The 20,765-nt window shown below is 51.0% G+C and overlaps 8 protein-coding genes across 8 annotated transcripts; 3 read left to right on the top strand and 5 right to left on the bottom strand.

Moving 5' to 3' along the window:
- Positions 1-1,457: 1,457 nt before the first annotated feature.
- On the bottom strand, positions 1,458-2,543 carry N7462_005952 (uncharacterized protein; the record flags this gene model as incomplete). The annotated part of the gene is made up of 1 exon (XM_057077670.1): positions 1,458-2,543. One exon carries the CDS (start codon positions 2,541-2,543, stop codon positions 1,458-1,460), a length of 1,086 nt encoding a protein of 361 aa, XP_056933250.1.
- A 2,043-nt stretch (positions 2,544-4,586) lies between these two features.
- On the bottom strand, positions 4,587-6,547 carry N7462_005951 (Zn(II)2Cys6 transcription factor; the record flags this gene model as incomplete). The annotated part of the gene is made up of 4 exons (XM_057077669.1): positions 4,587-5,096; positions 5,120-5,497; positions 5,572-5,715; positions 5,837-6,547. The coding sequence occupies 4 exons, from the start codon at positions 6,545-6,547 to the stop codon at positions 4,587-4,589; spliced, it is 1,743 nt and encodes a 580-aa protein (XP_056933249.1).
- Positions 6,548-7,171: 624 nt separating this feature from the next.
- N7462_005950 (uncharacterized protein) lies at positions 7,172-8,035 on the top strand (the record flags this gene model as incomplete). The annotated part of the gene is made up of 2 exons (XM_057077668.1): positions 7,172-7,449; positions 7,507-8,035. The coding sequence occupies 2 exons, from the start codon at positions 7,172-7,174 to the stop codon at positions 8,033-8,035; spliced, it is 807 nt and encodes a 268-aa protein (XP_056933248.1).
- Positions 8,036-10,974: 2,939 nt separating this feature from the next.
- N7462_005949 (uncharacterized protein) lies at positions 10,975-11,798 on the bottom strand (the record flags this gene model as incomplete). Its single annotated transcript, XM_057077667.1, has 2 exons — positions 10,975-11,624; positions 11,681-11,798. The coding sequence occupies 2 exons, from the start codon at positions 11,796-11,798 to the stop codon at positions 10,975-10,977; spliced, it is 768 nt and encodes a 255-aa protein (XP_056933247.1).
- A 494-nt stretch (positions 11,799-12,292) lies between these two features.
- On the top strand, positions 12,293-12,628 carry N7462_005948 (uncharacterized protein; the record flags this gene model as incomplete). The annotated part of the gene is made up of 1 exon (XM_057077666.1): positions 12,293-12,628. One exon carries the CDS (start codon positions 12,293-12,295, stop codon positions 12,626-12,628), a length of 336 nt encoding a protein of 111 aa, XP_056933246.1.
- Positions 12,629-14,365: 1,737 nt separating this feature from the next.
- N7462_005947 (nucleotide diphosphatase) lies at positions 14,366-15,202 on the top strand (the record flags this gene model as incomplete). The annotated part of the gene is made up of 1 exon (XM_057077665.1): positions 14,366-15,202. The coding sequence occupies one exon, from the start codon at positions 14,366-14,368 to the stop codon at positions 15,200-15,202; it is 837 nt and encodes a 278-aa protein (XP_056933245.1).
- Positions 15,203-15,526: 324 nt separating this feature from the next.
- N7462_005946 (CybS family protein) lies at positions 15,527-16,439 on the bottom strand (the record flags this gene model as incomplete). Its single annotated transcript, XM_057077664.1, has 4 exons — positions 15,527-15,692; positions 15,748-15,867; positions 15,938-16,004; positions 16,298-16,439. The coding sequence occupies 4 exons, from the start codon at positions 16,437-16,439 to the stop codon at positions 15,527-15,529; spliced, it is 495 nt and encodes a 164-aa protein (XP_056933244.1).
- A 488-nt stretch (positions 16,440-16,927) lies between these two features.
- On the bottom strand, positions 16,928-17,959 carry N7462_005945 (MDR family NADP-dependent oxidoreductase; the record flags this gene model as incomplete). Its single annotated transcript, XM_057077663.1, has 1 exon — positions 16,928-17,959. The coding sequence occupies one exon, from the start codon at positions 17,957-17,959 to the stop codon at positions 16,928-16,930; it is 1,032 nt and encodes a 343-aa protein (XP_056933243.1).
- Positions 17,960-20,765: the final 2,806 nt, after the last annotated feature.

Genomic DNA, 20,765 nt, shown 5'->3' with positions numbered 1-20,765 from the left:
GGGTTGGGTTGGTGAGGTGGCTGTTCGGGGGCGAGTTGGAGATTGGTTATTTGGTTTTATTTGATCGGTCTCGTGGGTGATCGGATTGGTGAGGGAGGCAGATTGGAATAGTATATCGTCGAGAGAGAAGAGGAGAGGAGAAGAATCCGGGAGGTTTTTTTGCGTGGGCGATGATCGGCGCTGCGGGGAATTCGATGATGATATTTCAATGCCGATCCACGGGAAAGAAAAATAGGTGATCGGAGCAGACGGAGGTGGAGCAGGGGGGCGTTCAACAAGTCCCTACTACTGTAGCGGTCAATCGAGCCGGGCGAATCAGGGAAATAGGTCAACAGGGTTGCGATGAGCCAGAGCAGCTCCGACCAGCCTAACGGATATGCGGGACTGCATAGAGTCGGTTGGGGGAGACCGGCTGGATCAGGCAGAGCCATTCACAGAGTCATCGCCGAATCACCATCCTCCCAAGAGCTCATCACCATGATTTTCCCTAAGTCATGGCAGATTATCATCTTCGGTGGCTGGCGAACTTGTCCCCCTTCCGTTCCGTGGTTCGTCGATCTCCACGCTGCAAGGCACCGCGTCCCCGTTGGGCGACGGGGGGCAGCCGATGGAGCCCGCGGATATGATTTGACGGACCTATTGAAGGCAGATACTAAATAGTGTATGTGATCGGAGTGCTCAGACCATGAAGTACCCCTGCAAGTCATCAGCTTGGATCCAGTCAAATCCCAGTACGAAGCCCCCCTCAGCAAGGGCCGGTGGAATCCAGTGGTCCTAGTGGACCTTCTCCCCTTGAAGCCTTGACGGATGCCAAGTGTCTGCGGGCGCGTCTTGATTGGTGTGCCTGGAGGGGCGGGCTCTCCACCCCGGCGGCTTCTGAAATTTGATGGCGTCTGCAGGTGATAGGTCGGTTTCACGTTTCAGCTGCTACGAGAGCTGGAGCTGGAGGTGCTGCAAAGATGTGGGCATCGTCGTCGTGTCGCGAGGGCTGGGCTTATGGTGACAGGGAATACGAGGTGCAACGAGAAACGAGAAAGGGGAGAATTGAAGCGGTGAAGAAGCGAGTAGAAAGGAAGCATGTTCCGAGTGGTCATTGACGGTGTTTACAATTGCTCTCATGGAGAGCCCGAATCCCTAAACACTCAAAATGCAACCTTCGAAACCAAAAAGACCTATGAAAACAACCCCAGGACATGCCCAACCCAAAACACCAGTTTCAATGCCCAATCCAAAACTCCCTGAACCCTGACATGTCATCATTCGTGAGAACCCAGCAATCCCGAAAACAAAGCAACCTCGCAAGAAAACAAAAGCCCCCACCCCCAATGAATCCGAATTACGACACAATTGGAAAATCAGACAGGAAATAAAGATAAAATGTACAAGAAGAAAGAAAGAAAAGAAAAGAAAGAAAAGAAAAACAAGAGAGAAAGAGAAAGAGAGAGTGCGCGCTCTCTCTAAATCCGTCGTCGGTCATACTTCTTATTGACCGCCCCCAGAACACACTTCAAGATGCCATCGGCATCCAAGCCCCCGCCAAACTTCCCCTGCCAGGGCACGGTATCGACGATATCCCGCATTTTCTCGTCTTGGCACCATTTCCCAAGATCATCGTCTAGCTCCTGCAGATATCGGCGCACGTCTTCGTCGTCTCCGATCTGGAAGAGCTGAATGCCGACCTGCCACGGCAGCGCCGCACACCGGGGCCCGTCCAACTGCCGCGCCACCTGCACGATCACACTCTCGGCATCATCTGTGAACTCGCCGTCCGTGATGACGATGATGTTGACCGGTTTGACGTACATGGACGGATCCGGCAGTGGATACTCCGCAGCGGCTTGCATTCGCTCCACGCGGCGCAGGTAAGGCGTCAGGATCTCGAGGAGGCGGCGGCCGACGGGGGTGGACCCGCGCGGCATCACGCTGCGGAAGATGTTCTGGACGGTGGCGGCGGTGGTGACGTTTTTATAGGCGCCGGTCTGGGTGTCCATACCAGCCCGCCGGTGATTGAGGAAGTAGATGTCGATGCCGTCGGCGTCGTGCTGGGTGCAGATGGGAGCGATGGCGGCGATGGCGGCTTCGGCTTCGCGCCAGCGGGCACCACTCATGCTGGAGCTGTCGTCGACAAGGAAAATCGTGTCGAAGTCCTTCAGAAAGGCGTAGCGCGAGTCGTTCTCGCCGAGGGAGCCGTCTGAGGTGTTGGGGGCTGTCCAGTGCAGGGAGTCGTAGGCGGGAGGGTCCCACAGGCTGATACCGGAGGCTCGCTTGGAGGACTTGGAGGACTTCGTCGATTTGGTGGAGGAGCGAGAGAGCGAGCGACGGATGGAGCCCAGGAAGGAGCTGTGGCGGCGGGGGGGTTTGGACTGAGAGTTTCCCATCGTGGGCGTGATGATGGTCGGGATGGCTGCCGGCGGCGATGGAGGCGCAGACGGGCAACCTGGAGTGATGGCCCGGGCAGACTCACGGGTCTGATGGCTACTTAGGCGGCTGGTGGGGAAGGACGACCACAGTGGTGGTGGACATGTCTTCTCCAAGAAGGGCATGGCGAAAGAGATGGACGGGGAGGAAGCGAAGTGCGCTTGGATGCTCGTCTCTCTAGTCTGGTTGGATAATCCGGTTGATTCTGGATGATGCAAGTCCGATGCAATGAGGTCGAGAGGGATCTATTGGATACCTATAACATGTCTATAAGGTTCCTCTAGTCCGTGGTAGCTTGTCTAGCTGGCCTAGCTTGTCAAAGTCAGATCGCGTAGACTTTGGAGAGTATCCAGGGATCGTAGATCGTAGATCGCGGAGCGTAGGTTAGCGACTATAGCGAGGAGGGAGGCGATGGAGATGGTCGATCGAAGATCCTAGGTCGCGGGCCTTGGAGACGGATGGTGTCGATTATGGGGAGAGATACCTTCTCGAAAGGGAAAGCGCTCTTCTTATACCGGCATAACGGCCCTGTTGGATCCTTCGAACCCGAGTCTGCACAGGGCTCGGTAAGGCGGGTTTCACGCTGTTGGAAAGGGCTCAAAGCCTGCGCAGCCCAGTCAACCGCCCAACCGCCAGCATGACAAGTCAAAGAATCGCCCTATGGCACCCCTCCAAAAGGGACTAACAAGCGGGGTAGCGCCATCTACGCGCTCCCTCAAGGCAGATTTGGCCCGATCCTGGGTCATTGGGACAGGAGGGGCTATGTACATAATGAAAGGAGGGGGGGTCCCTGATGGAGTCATCTAGCGGAGACAATGGATCGCCTGGCTAGGGCTAGCCAGAATCGGTCAAGAGAAATAGGGTTTGGGAACTTTGGAAGGGGCTCTTGGAAAGAAAGGGTTTTGCCAGCAAAGAAGAGCAACAATGCGCCTACCAAAGAGCCGGCGGTGGCGGAGGATGCGAGTGTTGGGGTCAAGCTTCGCCGCAGGGCTGAGCACCCAAAGCCCCGCTAACCCCCCCCCCGAAGCCCCTTCAAACCACCCTCCAGCACCGCCCCACTCCAACCAGGCGAATCGCAGACGCACGCATCCCCCTGTCGCAAGCCATTGACCAATCATTATAGAAAAATTCAGGGGAGGAGACGATCAAACGTCGCGACGTGATGACTAGCATATGATGTCGTATTGGAACAATGAAATACAACGAGAGCCTCTCCCTTGGGTCATCACCAGGGTTTAGCATGACACCCCCGTGAAGGAGAGCAAAACGCGAGCCCCAAGAGCCCGGAGAGCCAATTGGGGCGAGGCGGACTACTAGCTGGCGGAGTCGCCGAAAGAACTCGAAGGATTTGAAAGGATCATGGCCGAGGAGCCCGACGTCTTTATGCCTTATTATATGCCTTATTATCGCCCAGTTCTGCGCCCCAACTCCCTTTTTCGCTGGGGCCGGCACCCACCCAGACTCCAGATAAACAATGAAACTACAAGTGCCACGATCGTGGGAGGATCCAACAACCCGAACCGAGTGGGTCGATCCCAGCCGAAGCCCCAGGGAAACAAACCGGCGGTGTCGTGTTGTGCCTTCTAGAAGGGCAGGAGGAAGGACGAAAAATCAGACTGGAGGTAAAAATAGAACCAACAATGGCTCCATCTACAGACTGGTATAACTTCAAGCTCGGGGGCAGAAAACAAATTTTCTCCTTAGATGGAATTTTCAATAAGAGGAGGCTGATTGCACAGGTCCCCTCCTTCCCCCCTTGTTTTGGCTTTCTTTATTCTGTCCCTCTTGCTCGCCGAAGGATTCAAATCCCGGTCTCTTGCTCGCAGAGCGCCCAATCCAGATCGAGGTAGGGTAGCAGTGCCTGGACGCACATGAAATTTAATTCGAAACAAATCTTGTGAAAGGTGTTCCATAGAGACACAGAAGATATTTGACGTCATTAAGAGGAGGGGGGAAGTGGTCATGATCGTTATGCTGTCCGAGCAACTCTCTACCGCGCCATCCCCAGGAGTCCGTCGAGAGTCCGTCACAGCCTCGCGCCCGGGCGCAGAGGGTAGAAACTATACAAGCACCGAAGGAATTAAATACAAGAAACCCAAAGGACCTAAGGGGAAAATGAAACTGGTCAAAAGGGGGGGCAGAGCCGAACGGGCAATAAATCGCTGCCATCAAGGATTCGCATCCGTCGAGGTAGGAATATATCGGATGTCGAGGTCAAGAAGGGACGTGGGCTTGCTCGCGGGCGACGCCGACGGCGAGGCAGACTGCTCCTCGACCACGGGGTCTTGCTTCTCCTCGTCGATCACAGAATGGATCATACCCGGGTTATACGCCACAATATCCATCAAGGCAAGAGCCTGGTCAAACCCATACGAATGACCCACCATCTTCAGGCACTGCACCACCCAACGGCGTAGCGCATGGCCAGCATTCTCTGTGATGCCAGCCAAGAACAGTGGCCAGAGCAGCATCAGCCCGCCGATGTAGCTCTCCGGGGGTGGGAAGTGAGGAGACCCGTCTTTTTGGGTCGCACCCAGATGATAGGGCACACTGCGGCAGATATCGACCGCGAGGCGGCGCATCGTAGCACGTAGGGCTTTGCAGTGCAGCCGCAGCTCGTCGGACCGGGCCCCAGGTGAGGAAGAGTTGGACATCTTCCAGATATGCGAGAGAATGATCTCGCTGACGAGGATCCGGGCACACCGGTATTGGTTCCAGGTGCTGGTGACCCAGAGATTAGGATAATTATGGTATTGGTCATCGTAAGGGGCCAACCCGCGGCATCGTTCTTGGAACATGAAATCGTAAGGTGACTTGGTATGGGTCTCGTAGGTGAATTCGGGGGGAGGGCGGCCAGCCAGCCAATCAGATCGGCCTCGATGCTGGATGCTGCAGCAATGATTTCTCCTTCGTCCGTTAATATCTTTGCCTCCATATCCGCCCGAAGGTTCGACAGCCGGCCGATGATGATGATGAGGCGATTGCTATGTGCCTCACCTGGCCGCAAGAACATGGCGAATTTGGTACACTCTAATAATGAATTGGGGACTCGAGAGTCCCGTTGGATGCAGCTGATGATCTGAGTAGACATGGTGAATTAGCTTGCGTGACGGTGGCCAGGTAAATACACAGAGTTGAGAGAGGGAATCGTACAACTTGATATCGCAGATGTAGAAAAAGACGGAGGCCGACTTCAGTTTTAAGCTGATCGGTGCCCCTCAAGTCGAGCAGAGCAGTTGCACCCGTGATGTGATTAGTCCAGAGATCGATATCTTGTGGGGATCTCGAAGTGACTACCTAATGAGGAACAGTGGCCAGTGGCCAATGGTCAGATCATGCATTCTCGGGAATCCCTCCACCTTTTTCTCTTGCAGCAGAACCGGGACAGAGAATGGGCTTGGCAAAAATAACGTCTTACTTCATAAATGGCAAGCAGAACGACTGCCCCCAGGGTTTGATTTGATTTGGCCTCCTCCACATCGGCAAGGGCCGCGTTGAGGAGTTTAAGCGCCAATACGTATTCATCCTGTGCTGTGCGTGCCAAAGAGGTGATTTTCCGAACTCGGCATAACATAGCGGACGCCACAGCTATTATACTGGATTGCATGGCCTTCGCACTGGCCGAGCCACCGGCCTGGGAGATGAAGTTGGTGACAAAGTCACTCATCCAAACGGTACCGGGTACCGCATTGGAGCGGAGAAAATAGGATATGGCCTCTTCCTTGGACGGTTCGAAGAGTGGTTGGATTTCCATTGGAAGCTGGTAGAGCTGCTTCGAGGCATAGCTATGCAGTGGACCCAAGTTAAAATCGAAGCTGCTCGGTTCCACCGCTGCCGTAAGCTCAAGCGCCAAGGTCCTATCTGGGGATACGTTGCGATTCAGACGCCCTGGTGGCCTTTTCTGGTTAGAAGCATGGCGAGAAGTCGAGGGATTAGACGTGTTAGCCTCCGCTTTCTGCACAACTGATTTGCTCTCGTCGCGGAACATTAGTGATAGCTGGTCCCGATATCCGGGGCAGTCCCGCTTGGCCCGAACACATTGGGAACAAGCCGGTCGGGCCTGGTCGCACCGAATCTTTCTAGTCCGACACTGCCCACAGCCTTTGCTGGGCTTTCCGCAGTAAACCATGTTGTTGTAAGGGTTGCTTTCATCAATCAAGCTGACTTCGACCGGCCTTTTTCAAGCCCAGGTTGATGTCGAATGGATTGATAAGAGTCGGGACGTGCCGAGCAAGCGGCGCAGCACCTCGCCGAATGCGCCTGTTCCGGTCTAGCGTCCACTGTTGTGGATCCGCGCTAACCTAATGGGGTATGCATTGCGATCCTCTGCGCCCAAAATCCGCAAAGTGCGAAAGCGTTTTGGAAAGAAGTAGTTGGACTCAAGAGGTGGATTTGCGGGTGTAAGAAAGAACGGTCTTTAATAGGTCTAATGATGGCTGGTGCCTGATGAGCCAGTTTTCCCCCTATAGTTGAGCCCCCAGGACTTTAAGCCAAAGCTTGTCCAAATGGAGTCACTTTCGCGATGGAACCAAGCACCACTGCAGAAGCACAGCCACAGGTGTCTGCCAAATCTCTGCCAAAAGAGTATGCACGATGCATGTAGAAAATATATAGAAGAGCAGTTCCAACGTCTCTTGCAACGGATATACTCAGCAAATAGCCTTTTCGACAATTTATATATATTCCCTGCATCTCCAACATCAACATATTCCCTTCCATTCTACACCAGCGACAGAGTGTTTCACCCCGAAAAATGACCATCACGTACCGCCATGGCCTCTCGATCCTCGAATTGATTATCTATGTGCCATCATTGTTTCTTTCCGTCTTTCTCGTCACCCGTCATGGCCTCCGCACCAATAGCGGCTTTCTCTTCCTCACCATCTTCGCCCTTACGCGCATCGTGGGCGCATGCTGCGACCTAGCCACAATTGACCACTGGTCCACCGGCCTCTACATCGCGTCAGCGATCTGTAGTTCGATTGGCCTGTCTCCTTTAATGATGGCATGCTCCGGGCTTCTATCTCGAGCGTAAGTATCTTTTTGAATCCTAAGAGGACCCTCACATACTAATTTTGTCTCCTGCAGCAATCTGTCCATCCAAAACACCACCGGCAAGACCTGCCTCCCTCCTCTTTCTTTCCGGGGATTTCGTATACTCACCGTCGTGGCTATGGCTCTCAGCATTGCCGGTCTCACTAGCAACATGACCGCCGAAGGCCTGGCCCACCCTGACGTCAAGGTCAAGGTCGGCATGATCTTGTATATCGTCTGCTGGGTCGTGATGGTACTCCTTCTCGCTATCCTGTCAATACGCCGCTCTTCCATTGAGCGTGGCGAGAAGCGTACTCTTCTGGCTGTGGCATTGGCGAGCCCCTTCATTTTCGTGCGTCTGATGTACGCGGTCTGCATCTGGTTCTTGCATGACTCGAAATTCAGCTTGCTAGATGGCAATGTCACCGTGCAGCTTGTGATGTCGGTCCTCGAGGAGTTTGCTGTCGTTTTCATTCTTCTTGGCGTAGGCCTGACTCTTCGTGTTCGAAGCCAGCAGCCATCTTCAGGAAGTGAAGGAGCAGCTTTGTCCGACTATACTTCCGAGTATCGGACGAAGCCCTAACTTTGCGGATTGATAGAGAGGAAATTCTGAAACAATTCTGAAACATTCTTGATTTCTTTTGTTCTTTTCCCGCTGAATCTTCTTCTGTTGCATTTTGTATTGGAGTATGCGGCTCATCTAACTATATAGAATTGGCTTTTTCCCTAATGTATATTTGATATCTTCTAATCATGTTCCTCTGTCCCAGTCTCAGACGACGATGAAATTGACGCCGTGAAATTCATATTAAAATACCCTCCACGATTAGGATATTGTCTCTAGATTCTGACTTTGGGATGATTCTTTCAGGGCATTATGCATGCTCGAAATCCGTGAGATATACCACGATTTGAGCCTAGATATCATGTGACTGCATACACCAAGAAATGGCCCATAGGTAGGCAAACATGCGCAAATAATTGCTGCTCCCAGTTCGACTCCAGTCCACTCCATGGAGGCCTCCAAATCACCTTCAATAGACACAATCAGTCCAAATAAAAGGAAAATTAAGGGGACAAATTTCGCAAACTCACGCATCTTTCCTGTTGTGGGATTCCAGGTATAGTATGCTCTTAAAGCACAAATAATGCAGGCACTGATTGTGAGTCAGTCTCAGTAAGTTGCTCCATACCTTCATCGGGCTATCATGGTCCCATAGGTTGTCCAGTTTAAGTACATACAATAATCCTAGTGAGAAAATTGCGGTCACGCCAGCTCGCTTTACGACAGAGAGCTTCAATCGCTGAACCATGAAGATTGGGGGAATCAAAATCATCAGATCAAGTATAATATTCTCAATTTCGGTGATAAAGACCAATTTCAGCGGGTTGTTACACGTATCGTAGACAGACCAGTGGGAGTTCCCGGGCGAACATTGAAAGATCGGGTAAATAAGCCCAATGAGTCCATAACAGGAGCAGAGCCCAATAAATACCCAATTCATCCGAATAAATGCTGGAACTTTGAATATACGGCGATAGAAACACAGGACCGAAATCTTGGTCAGTGTAGTACAAAGGACGAATAACATTCCTTGGGCAAATTGAGACCGCTGCGGGGATCGGAACCCTGTTAATGTACTATCGACAGCATTCAGTTGGAAGATTCAACTGACCTTTCTATTCCGATCTTGTGGAAGAAGCTTATGTGGTGGAGCCGGCGTCATTGTTTCTGTGAAGTCTAAGGCGATCAATTTGATTAGGTGCCATCCCAAAGAAGAGCGAGGCGGGCAATCAAACCATAAATAAAAATGCCTTGGTATCCGTAGGAGCAGGCTGCACCCAGAAGAAGAAGTATATCCTCCACCAAAAGACGGCGATATGTTTTCCACCGAGCCCAGACACGGAGAACCAAGGCCACCAGAACCATTATCATCATCGCCACCGTGAGTTTTAATAGTTTAGATATATATGGTCCATGACTGGGTTCAGTCATACTGGATGAATGGGAGGTAGGCATAAAGCCCAAACTAGAATTAGCGAGGGGAGGCCATTCTAGCTCGAGGTGTTCTTAAGGTTTGCATCTACATTTTAAGCTTCGACTCGACTCTAAAGCAAGGAACTAGAGAGGGGGGTCCCTTTATCAATTACTTTGAACGGAATTTGTCAGATCGGTAGAAAAAGAAAAAAAACCACAGACATGAGATTTGCAGAAAATCAAGTTGCATATAGCCATTGTGGTAGTTGTTTTCAAGCCCAAGAAGCTCCCATCAAAGGCAGTATCGGCGACGCTAGAAATCTGAGACCAGAAGATTATCTTAAGGCTTGATATTGATCTTATTATACTCCAATTGTCAGAAGGGAGACCGGAAATCATGCAATCTTGTGATGCTGGGACTCAAATGATAGCCTTAGGCATCCAAAGTTCTGCGACGCGTCGGTAAGGGCGGATTTAGGCCCCCCGCGCTGAATGCAGCATGCCCCTATCTTTAATGTCAGTCGATTGAGTATTCAACACACTAGACTGAATTTGTCAAGCCAGAGGGGGAATATCGTTGGAAAAAATGAAGAGCCTAGCCAGTTGCTTCCACGAAGTAGTGATCTTTCATAGGAGCCATCATTCAATGCCACTACCAAGGTGTCAACGACCGCTTTACCTGAGACGCTGTAACACTCCACGCGGAGACAAAAAAAAATCCTATGGAATCATCGTCTCTGCATACGCGCTTACAGCCAAGAAATGCGTGGTTGCTAAGTACGAATGAGCGAGAGATATCATTTGCATTGAGGAATACGCAGGGCGGGGAGTGGGTCTTTCCCGGCCACTCTGTGGCGGATGAGGCTCGCGAGAGTAGCCCGCCAGGCCAGTCGGGTCGCTCATAGTAGATCTGATGCCCACAGACTGGCTTACACGCACAAATCTGGGTCGGCGTGAGTTGAACATAGTATGCCGGCTCTGACCAGAACTCTCCAGGACAATGATGTGAACCTATATGGAAATGGGCACATTCATTGAAGGATACATCACAAAAAAAAAACAGAACTCGGTCGGTCTTGTTCAAGAATTGAGATTTTCGTTGCATGAAGTTGATATGAATGCCGGTCAACTCGCCATAAATGCGAGTAATGCGTTGATTCTTTTACGGATGACAAACCGAGAAACACAGAATAGAACCGGGTGGACAGTCTTTGAAACATGAAGCTATTCAGAGGATACTGCTGAGGGGCGGAGGCCAAAAGTCGCGTGGTACTCTTTGATGAGATTCTCATTTGGAATAGCGCGGTGTCGCATGAGGGACTCAGTTTTACTAATTCCCATGACGCTACAGCTTCATGGAATTATGGCAATCATTATATACTATGGACCACAGGGTCGATGAAAAAATCGAGGGAGGAAAGTCGAATTAAGGTCTCAGCTCATTTTTCTTGCATTTTTCAGTTACCCATATGCTGCATAATGCAAGCGCTACACCGCAATAATGCCCTGTTTTTGAAGCGGTGGCAGCAACGTCGAATAGGCGACTAAGCATCGATATGTTGCTCGCGTTTTCGTTTCCCAGTAGCGTGCCCATTAGAATCAGAATCGACAATTGGAGTCCCTTCACTCCCATAATCCACCCATTCGCTGACCTCCCATTCTATTGAGGTCGATTGATCGTCACTCATTCCCATACCACGTCGTGAGCGCATCAAACGACCCAAACGACTTCCTTCTACCATCTCTTCAAACCAAGGAATTCCACCGGCGGTACCATGCCGAAAGCTTCGAGAGCTATCTGTGTTCTGAATAGAAGGAACGACAATGGAAGAAGGAGCATTGTCTGGCGCTAATACAGCATCAGACGGGTGGGATAGCTCGGTAGGATGCGGTGCATCATCAATCTCTTCTGGAAGGAGCTCTAGATCCTCCAAGGCTCGCTGATCTTCACCCGATAAGCTACCTACCGAGACCGACATGAAACTAGCCTCTTCTTCGGGCTCCTCAGTCCAGAAAGTCAGTGGCGTTCCGCAAAACCCACAGAAGATCCGCCGTGTCTGTGGCGCATGATGGGGGGTAAAAATGCGACGGATAGAGCTATGGGTTTCATCCGGGAAGAAAGAGAGAGTATACGAGTGGTACCAATCAAGAGGCACCCGCAGCCATGCCGTTAATGGTGTCCCGTGCAACCGGCCTTGTGACTAATTAGCGCTGCTGTATAGTACGCACGAGAGTCGGATATAGACTTACGATTGTCTCTGCTGCTGTCAAAGTACACCTGAGCGTGATCAGTCACATCATCAGGGATTTGGATTCTGTACTGGTTGCGCCCACAGGAGCATGATCCATGCAATGGCTCGTGGGCCATGGTGGTACAGTTGTACAAGGCACGATGGGAGCTGCTGGGATCGCCACTGATCTGGGAGTGTGTACGGGGGTCGTAGGGATGGATATTTCTGACGAGGATGCTTGAATTGGCGGGATCAGCGTAGGAGAAAGTCTTCTTCATATGCTTGCGCAGATTGAAGAGGGAAAAAAAGATGAAGCAGGAAAGAGGGTGGAGCCTCTCTATGACGTTGGAAGCTTGCCAAGGCCCAAGTTCCCGACTTGGGTTTCTCCGCATTGGCCTTATCGGCCCTATCGGTTTCCTTCCTCTCCAACCCTCCTCTCATCTCGGCCTCCGCACTGTCGGTTTCGACCTTTTTTCGACCCTGGATTCCCAGCCGAGCGACACCCACGAAACCCACGAAGAGAGAACCCTTGCACCCGAGATCCAAGCCTCCGTTCTTATAGCGTCATTCCGAACCTCCGCCCTCTACTAGCTCACCTCATTCTTCCGAACCCCTCCAACCTCGGCGCAAGATGAACCCCGACGGCGATGACGACAGGTCATCATCCACGCCAACTGCAGCATCCAAGTCCATCTCGAGTCAGGATAAAGAGAAGCCTCGTCTGACCGATCAGGAGAAGAAGAACAATCATATCGCGTCGGAACAAAAGCGTCGTGCGGCCATTCGGGAAGGCTTTGATCGCCTGACAGAATTGGTACCGGGACTAGAGGGACAAGGCCGCAGCGAAAGCATTGTTCTTCAGAAGACTGTGGAGTTTATTCATCTGAAACTCCAGGAGCGCCACAATCTCATTGCCGAGATTGAAAGTAAAGGTGGTCGAGTGGATGAGTCCATGCGGCCATCATGAGCTTTGCATGGCTTGCTGGTCACACTATCTCTATTATCTATTCTTCATTTGCATCTTCCCACGCGTTGCCTTTGTCTATCCATTATGATGGCGTGCGGTCCCCCCGTGGGGTATGCCGAGGTTCGGCAGCCCATCCTTTGAGGCCATCACGAAAATGAAATCATAAGTTCCTCACGAATCTCTTTCGAGCAACCCTCTCATCATCAATTATCCCTCTTGAAATTGAGGACATGAATGCTAGCTAGGATCTTGCCTGGTGGTTTCCTTCGTTTGACACAATCCCAGGCTGAAGTGACATCCTTCCCGGCTATGACACTACGTCTGATTGACCGAACCCCGCGGCTGCACCCTCTCCAGTTTTCGGTGGAACTTCTGGGGGCTTCATGTTTTACTAGGGTTCGGTGATCCCTTCGCTTGTTCGTTTATCTTTGTCTTCTTTGTATATCTTGAACCTTCCGTTCTCGCTGGGGCTTTTTCCTGGGAATCAGAATGTAGGCTATCTGTATGGCTGTGATGCTACCAGGGGCGTTTTATACTGGTCGGCCTTTTTTAAGCAATTCATTGAACTATCATTCGCAACTTCCAATCCTCCTAGTGCCATTCTGCCCTGAATTCAGGGGCCCGTCTGTGGGTTCTGTTTGCCCGAGGCTCATCTTAAGGCGGATCACGTGGAGTCATTGTCTTGAAGCGGCCGTTGATTGGACATCAAACTGCGGGGAAAAAGGTGGGCGACGTATGAACGTGGCGCAATAATATGAGGTATGGGACGCCGCTATTGACTCTTTTGAGACTAAGTGAAGCTATAACCAGAAGCGAGGACAATGGCCATCCAATCCGCCTCTCCCCTCTGTCATCTCTATGTTGCCTATTGGTACGGTAAGAAAATGTACCTGAGATTCCCGCATATCCACCTGTACCTCGTGAAGAGGATACCGATAACCTCACATATTTATAATTACCATATATCACACTGAAGTTGGACATTTAATATGCCCATAATGCCATGTATGTTTATTTTTGCTGTGCCGAAATGCTTATAGGCTGCCATCTCAATCCCAAGCCACGAAGTCAGCTCAAGCTAGATACCTGTCTGCAAGAGCTTTAACCAAGCCCGAAAAGGCACACCGCCATTTCAACTCAATAAGTTTAATCTTGCGTATCATAGATCAGTCCTGGAAACCTGATCGTAGATCAACATAGACAATAGATACATTCTAGTGCATATTCTCCTGTCTTTGAGATCGTGACATTGTCAAGCCAGCCGCTTTTCGCTGATTTGAATAAAGCGGCGCGATCATTTATTCCACGTTACCCCGAGAAGTAAATGTAGCTTGCTTCTAGTGCATAAGAGCTAACCACCATAGTATTATCCTTATGGATGCTGAAATGGAAGTGGGCTGAAAACTCACGGCGTGGGAGTACTACTCCTCTATTTATATTTGTTCTCCGAAACAGCATTAAGGTAGCGGTCAAACCGAAGTCGGTTTTACGAGATCATATGATTTTCCCTTGGACTGAAAAATCATGTCAATTATTTTACATTTGTCAATAAACCCTTGGTTGAGTATTAAGCATAACGCCCGGCCAATCAGAAATATTCTCAGCGGAGACCGCATCGGGATAGCTAAGCCCGCCCTCGGAGCAAATCAACGCCCAACCCGCGTCCAAAAACTTCCGCAACTCCAAACCACCCAATTTCTTTCCTCTTTCTCCATCACACCACCTCATTCACACGCCATGTCCGACTCAAAAGAAGCTCTCCTCGCCCATGGGAATGAAAAAGCCTCGGTCGACCCCCCACCAGCCTACGATGACACCCCTAAGCCAATTCGCGGGGCACCACTCCCCCGCCCACCGCCGCTCGCCCTGCCAATCCTCAACGAACTCCGCACCAAACGCGTGGTCCTTGCTTCCCAATCCCCACGGCGCCGCCAAATTATCTCCTACCTCGGTCTGCCCAACATTGAAATCATCCCCTCAAACGCCGACGAAGACCTACCGAAATCGCTCGGCCCGTTTGAGTACGTGCTGGCCACAGCAACGAAGAAAGCGCAGGCCGTGTACGCACAGGAGATCGACAGTGCCAAGGGTGAGCCTGCGCTGATCCTCGCAGCGGACACCATCGTGGTCGACCCGCTGGCGGGCACGATCCTGGAGAAGCCACGCTCGGAGGCGCACCACGTCAGCATGCTTCGAACACTGCGCGACGCACGCGAGCACAAGGTGTACACGGCGCTGGTAGCGATGGCCCCTCTTGCGAGTGCGCGGCAGCCCGGATATGCGATGGAGACGGTGGTCGAGGAGACGGGGGTGCTCTTCGACGGCAACCTCTCGGATGAGTTGATCCTGGCGTATGTCCGTACGCGCGAGGGTGCAGACAAGGCCGGAGGTTACGGGCTGCAGGGTCTGGGGTCTATCCTAGTGGAAGGGATCCAGGGCAGTGCGGACAATGTCATTGGGTTGCCGCTGAAGGCGACGTTGAAGCTGATTGAAAGTGTGATGGCTAAAGCGGATGATGAGGACCGCTTGCCGGATGACCCGGTGCTGGAGGCAGAGGATGAGGAGTCGGAATGAGTGATTTCCTCTGGATATATTGATATGAAACAAAATTCTGGGCATGGTAATAATGCCCTTCCCCTGTCAAAGCGGGTTCTTTGCAGATAGATCACCGATTTATTTAGTTTATCTCACATATCTGTGGAAACAGAAAATTTATGATTATCAAAAGAAAAAAAAATCACCAGTATTCAGTTACTCCGAGGAACGCGGGCAAGAGAAATAATAGTTCAGCACCGAGGTGGTCGGGCATAACAAATGAAACAAGATTTCGACATATACATAGGCAGCAAGCCTGGGACCAGAAACAAAAAAAGAACCTTTTTCAAAAGATGACTCCGCTTATGCGTTCCAGATACGGCGCAGGGCCTCGGTGACACCCACATCGTTCGTCTCAAACTCGTACAGACCGACCGCGGTAGTCAGGGTGAAAGCGCGAAGGAGCCAGTTGCATAGCGAGTTGAACTTGGGTACACGCTGGGGGCGGAAGTAATCGATGATGGCAGCCCTGATAGACTGTTAGAGTTTGTGCAGTGACACTTATTCGGATGGTGGTATCTTACTGGAAACCGATGTGCGAGTGAGCAACGAGAAGAGAGCAGAGGATGGCATCCATAACGGGGTTAAGGGAGCCGGCGGCGAAAGGAGCGATGCTGAGGGGGATCAGGCCAACGCAAACAGCTCTATTAACGTTGATATTGACTCTATTAGCTTCCTGCTAGTTCCGGGTATAGGTAGGGCTGGATAACGAACCTCTCGAAAGTCCAGTGGTAGCTGCCCTCAGACGGGTGAGGCTTAGGAACGGGAACGGGGTCGTTCACTATGGCAGTGGGGTCAATACAGGATGCAATGGCAATCACATCAGACCTCAAATCCTCGCAAGCTTCCACCAGGAGTCCACAGGAGACGCATAGAGAATATAAGGTCCGAATCCGAGGCTAGGAGCAGGAGAGAAGAAGGGACGTGAAAAGATTTGGGTACTCAAGACATACTGGTTCCCTGGATCGCCTCTGTTATTCCGACGACTGTTAGCACACACATCCACCAATACCAGGAACCATATACAATCGGGACAATGTCCGGCCCGACCGCGATGGAGGACTTTCGACTCACGAGGCAACGGGGGCAGGATTTGCTTGCGGGCGGAGGCGTGGAAAGCCACGACCTGCGAAACGCCAACATTCTGGCGCAGGAAGGGTGACCGGGTGGTCGCAAGAGTCTGCCGGAGGACTGACGGGCGCGCAAACGAAGCCATTGTGACGGGTTGAGTGGAGAGAGGGACGAAGAGATTCAACTCGCACAAGGATGAAGTTCAAGTTGGGACCTCGGGAGTCCGATCGGTATGTCATCCTATTGCGGGTCAGGTGATTGGTCGACGGCTTTCCACCCAGCCGAAATTGGCCGATGCCCGCAGCATCTTAAATGTTTAGCCCGGCAGTTATTGAGACAGGGATTTGAGGGATTCGGGGGATTCGGGGAGCCGACAAACTCCTATTTACATCTACACTGTTTGTTGCAAGCTCCCTAAACAGTATTTTTGGATAAAAAAAGGCATTTATGAACTTGTCAAATTCGTTCGCCGATTGGATCAATATTGCTTCCATCCATTAACAGAATGTGATAGCCGAGAGCTCCCGAGAGGAACTCATTCGCTGAAGTTATGATGGGCATCTCATTATTTTGATTAATTCGTTCCTATTCTTTCCACGTTTCCTTTAATATCAACCATTCAAAGCACTATGCTTAGAACTTCAGCACAGCCTTGCCCTTGTTCTTGCCATAGAAGATTCCAACCAGACCCTCGGCAGCGTTGTCCATGCCGACAGTCTCATGGATAAGCACCTTGAACGAGCCTTCCTTAATCCACTTCTGCACGCGCTCCTGGTGCTCCTTGGTATAGATGTCACCCATGCCAGGGTCGCCGACGATGAAACCGCGCATGGTCACACGCTTGACAAGGACGTTATGGATGTTCTTGATGGGGTAAGGAGCGGAGTTGTATTGCGAGATCAGACCGCAGACAACAATGCGGCCGAAGTTCTTCATCGCGTCCAGGGCAGCCTCGAGGTGCTCGCCGCCAACGTTCTCGTAGTAGATGTCAAGGCCCTCGGGGGCGAGGCGGGCCAGCGCCTCTGCGGGCTTCTCGGTCTTGTAGTTGAAACCGCCGTCGAAGCCAAGCTCCTTGGTGATGTACTCGAGCTTCTCATCTGAACCGACGGAGCCAATCACACGCAGACCCTCGTGCTTGGCGAGCTGGCCGACCAGTTGGCCGACAGCACCACTGGCGGCGGAGACGAAGATGGTCTCGCCCTTCTTGGGCTTACCGATCTCGTACAGCGAGGAGTACGCAGTCAGACCAGGCATGCCGAGCGGGCCCAAGAAGACGCGGATGTCTTCAATGCCAAGAGGGTTCTCCAGCTTGCGGATGCGCACGAGCTGCTTGCCCTCCAGCGCGATGTACTCCTGGATTGGGACATGGCCGATCACCAACTCGCCCTCCTTGTAAGTGGCGTTGTTCGAGCGGATGACCTTGGCGATGCTGGCACTTTCAATGGCTTGGTTGAGAGTGAACGCCGGGGCGTAGGACTTGACCTCGGCGGGCCGCATGCGACCGCGCATGTAAGGATCGTAGCTGGTATAGAGAGATTGGAGGACAACGCCGTCGGCGGGGGCAGCGACATCAGCACCATAGGAAGCAGCCTCGACCACCAGATCCTGCCCGGGGACGGGGTATCCCTGAGGGATCTGCTTAAAGATAAGAGCCTTGTTAGTCATGCCGTCGGTCGTAGTTCTCCGGTGAGTTGACGAAAAGAGGAGGCGGAGGTGAGTTCGGTGACGGTGTTAGACTGTCAGAAGTGTGAGTTGAGTGGGGTTGTAGTGATAGCAATACAGAATCGATTTGAACGATCTGTCGTGATTGTCTGATTTTATAGAAAGAGCTTGTATTACCTTGAGGTGGGGGGTAACGAGGAACCGAGGCAAAATCCCAGATTCGATCTCAATTAGCAAGCAAATTTGCCTTTTGCCGATGGGTCTCGGAGAAGATTCTCGAGAAGGTCATAGCAACCAGTCCACTTGTACGGAGTAGGATCTTCTTCAAGGTGCTGACGGGTCCACTATCCTGCACTGTTCAAGTGGGTTCATCGGAGCATAGATCGCATTATTAATGACAGAGATGAGCCCATTCTCTGCGTTAATCTCTGGAGCCGAGTCTTCCTAAAATGCCGAGGTTCAAGGGTCCAAACTGTGCTGCCATCTATAACGCTGGAAAGCCTGTCATGACGGCGACTTTTGAGACTTTTAGAGTGGGGCAATTCTGTTGTGGTGGAGCTCGGATGAATTGAAGACCAACAGGCCGACGGATGGCCGCCTTTCTGGGCAGGAGGACCGATCAGAACCGATTAGGACCGCTCAGAAATCGCCAAGTTACACCAGATCGCAATGCTAACGTCATGATCCATAATCTGGAAAATCCCCGTCCAAAAACCCTAACCTTGATTTCTCAGCACGGAGCTGGTTACCGATTCCGGACGAGGGGGTGCAACGGACGGACCGCTCTATGGATCCGGGCGTGTTGGAGATTCGATTGCCGGTGGCTCACGTGCTGAACAGGGCAACAAACTCTCAGTAGAAGATAGGAAGGAAGCCAGGACTAAATAAGATAACGTTTCTACAAGGGGAAAGATTTAAACAAGTATAAGACGCAGAGGGCCACAGTTCTTTCTCAACCGGGGAAGAATTACAGTTCTCGGCCGGAAGCGGATTTAGAAGAGAGGGGCAGTCAAACAACCAGAAAAATATTTCATAGATTGTCTATTTTTCTAAATAGGGAAATAAGCTTCTTTTTAAGCTTCGTTGAATATTCCAATCTAAAACAGATTGAAACAAACAGGGCAAGGTTGGAAAAGTAAACTAGGGCGCGAATATTGGGCGCAAATTGTTAGTTAACGTATTTCACTAGCGTTCCGGTCACACTAGCATTCCGGTCACTACACCAACCACTACTTTTTGAAAACACTATTTTTCCACCACAACACTAGATATTTGATTCAACTATCTAGTATTACATTGATTAATCTTATGCCCTATATTCCCACATCCGGAACACCGAAACACACGCTTGGTAGTAGGCTCAGCGCCTATAGTAGGCTGCTGAGCAAGCTCTGCATCATCGTTTTGAATAGCTTCAACGCTTGCTGGCAGCGTTGAAACTAGTGATATAGATTCGCCGACCGTAGGATCTTGCTGCCTAGATATCCGGCGATTGGAACGTGTGCGTTTTTGACGCTTCTTCTCGTTGAATCTATATAGTTGCCGAATCTCTTCCGCTTGTAAAACAGTGTTATGAAACGCTAGTTCAGCACCTTTGACTAATTGATCTAGCGCACGCTCTGTAGGGCTTCCTGGCGACCGCGAGCGCTTGCGTAGTAGAGCTTTGATAGATGAAGCTTGCTTGCTAAGCTGCTTGATCGTATATGGCGTAGTAGGCACGAAAGCGCTACTCCTACTACTAGGCCTACTAGTAGTAGGTGTAGGTGTTCGAAGCGATATATTAAGCTTTGATAGGACTCGGTCGGTATCTAGCGGAACTAGGCCGGCGCTGGCGAAGCTTGATTGTATAGTGCTAGGTAGGAAGGCTTCCTGGCGTGCTAGGGCGTAGGATTCTAGGAAGTCGAGCTTATCAATATGGTTATAGCCGAAGCGGGTTTGGGCCTTAGTTAAGCGACCGTATGAGCGTTTGAGGATAGCAAAACATCCTATATCTAGCGGTTGTAGAAGATGCGATGAATGCGGTGGCATACAAAGTGGTATAACGTTGTTTTGCTGGCAGATTTGGTCGAATTGTGGTGTTAGATAACTACCATGACTATCTAGTATCAACAAGCGATATTTGCCTTGCGTACGACTAGTAGTCGCTGGTATAAATAGCTTCTCTAGCCAACGTAGGCCTATATCATCAGTAGTCCAACCGTTCGGTGATATTTCAATTCGCTAATCACTAGGAAGGTTATTAAACTAGCTTTCAATATAAACCTTCCCTTTGAATACTATACACGGCGGAAGCGAGTAGCCGGTTGCCGATATAGATTCAATTGTAGTTACCCACTCTCTATTTCCCGGTTGTAGAAGAGCTTTCCGACCGTAGAATTCCTTCCGTGTAACGACTCTACAAGTCGATATTAAGCCTATTGCAAAGCCGGTTTTATCAAAGTTATAGATATCGCTAGGAAGGATACCGTTATCGTTGATTGTTGATTCAACAAGCCTAAACCACGCGCGTAGGGTTGCTAGGTCTTCGTTTTAGGCACGTTGATAGTCGTAGCGCCTAGAGAATCGTGTGCAAAGCTCAGATCGACGTTTAATATAGCGTGTTACCTAATTAATACCGATCGAAGAAGATTGGTTATCACCACGCGTTGCTAGTAGAAGATTTGCTATATCTTTAATATGCGAAGGCCTAGGGGAAGCACCACGCGTATCAAGCGATAGTATCCACTGGCAAAGCGAATCCTCTTCTTCTTGTGTTAATTTCGATGTTGCTGAGCGTTTTTCTTGCTGATATGGAACACCCTTAGATCGA

The sequence above is a fragment of the Penicillium macrosclerotiorum genome, assembly GCF_028827735.1.
Source record: "Penicillium macrosclerotiorum strain IBT 26536 chromosome Unknown utg000006l_segment0_segment0, whole genome shotgun sequence".
Classification (NCBI taxonomy): domain Eukaryota; kingdom Fungi; phylum Ascomycota; class Eurotiomycetes; order Eurotiales; family Aspergillaceae; genus Penicillium; species Penicillium macrosclerotiorum.
This window is presented reverse-complemented; position numbering and strand designations above follow the sequence as displayed.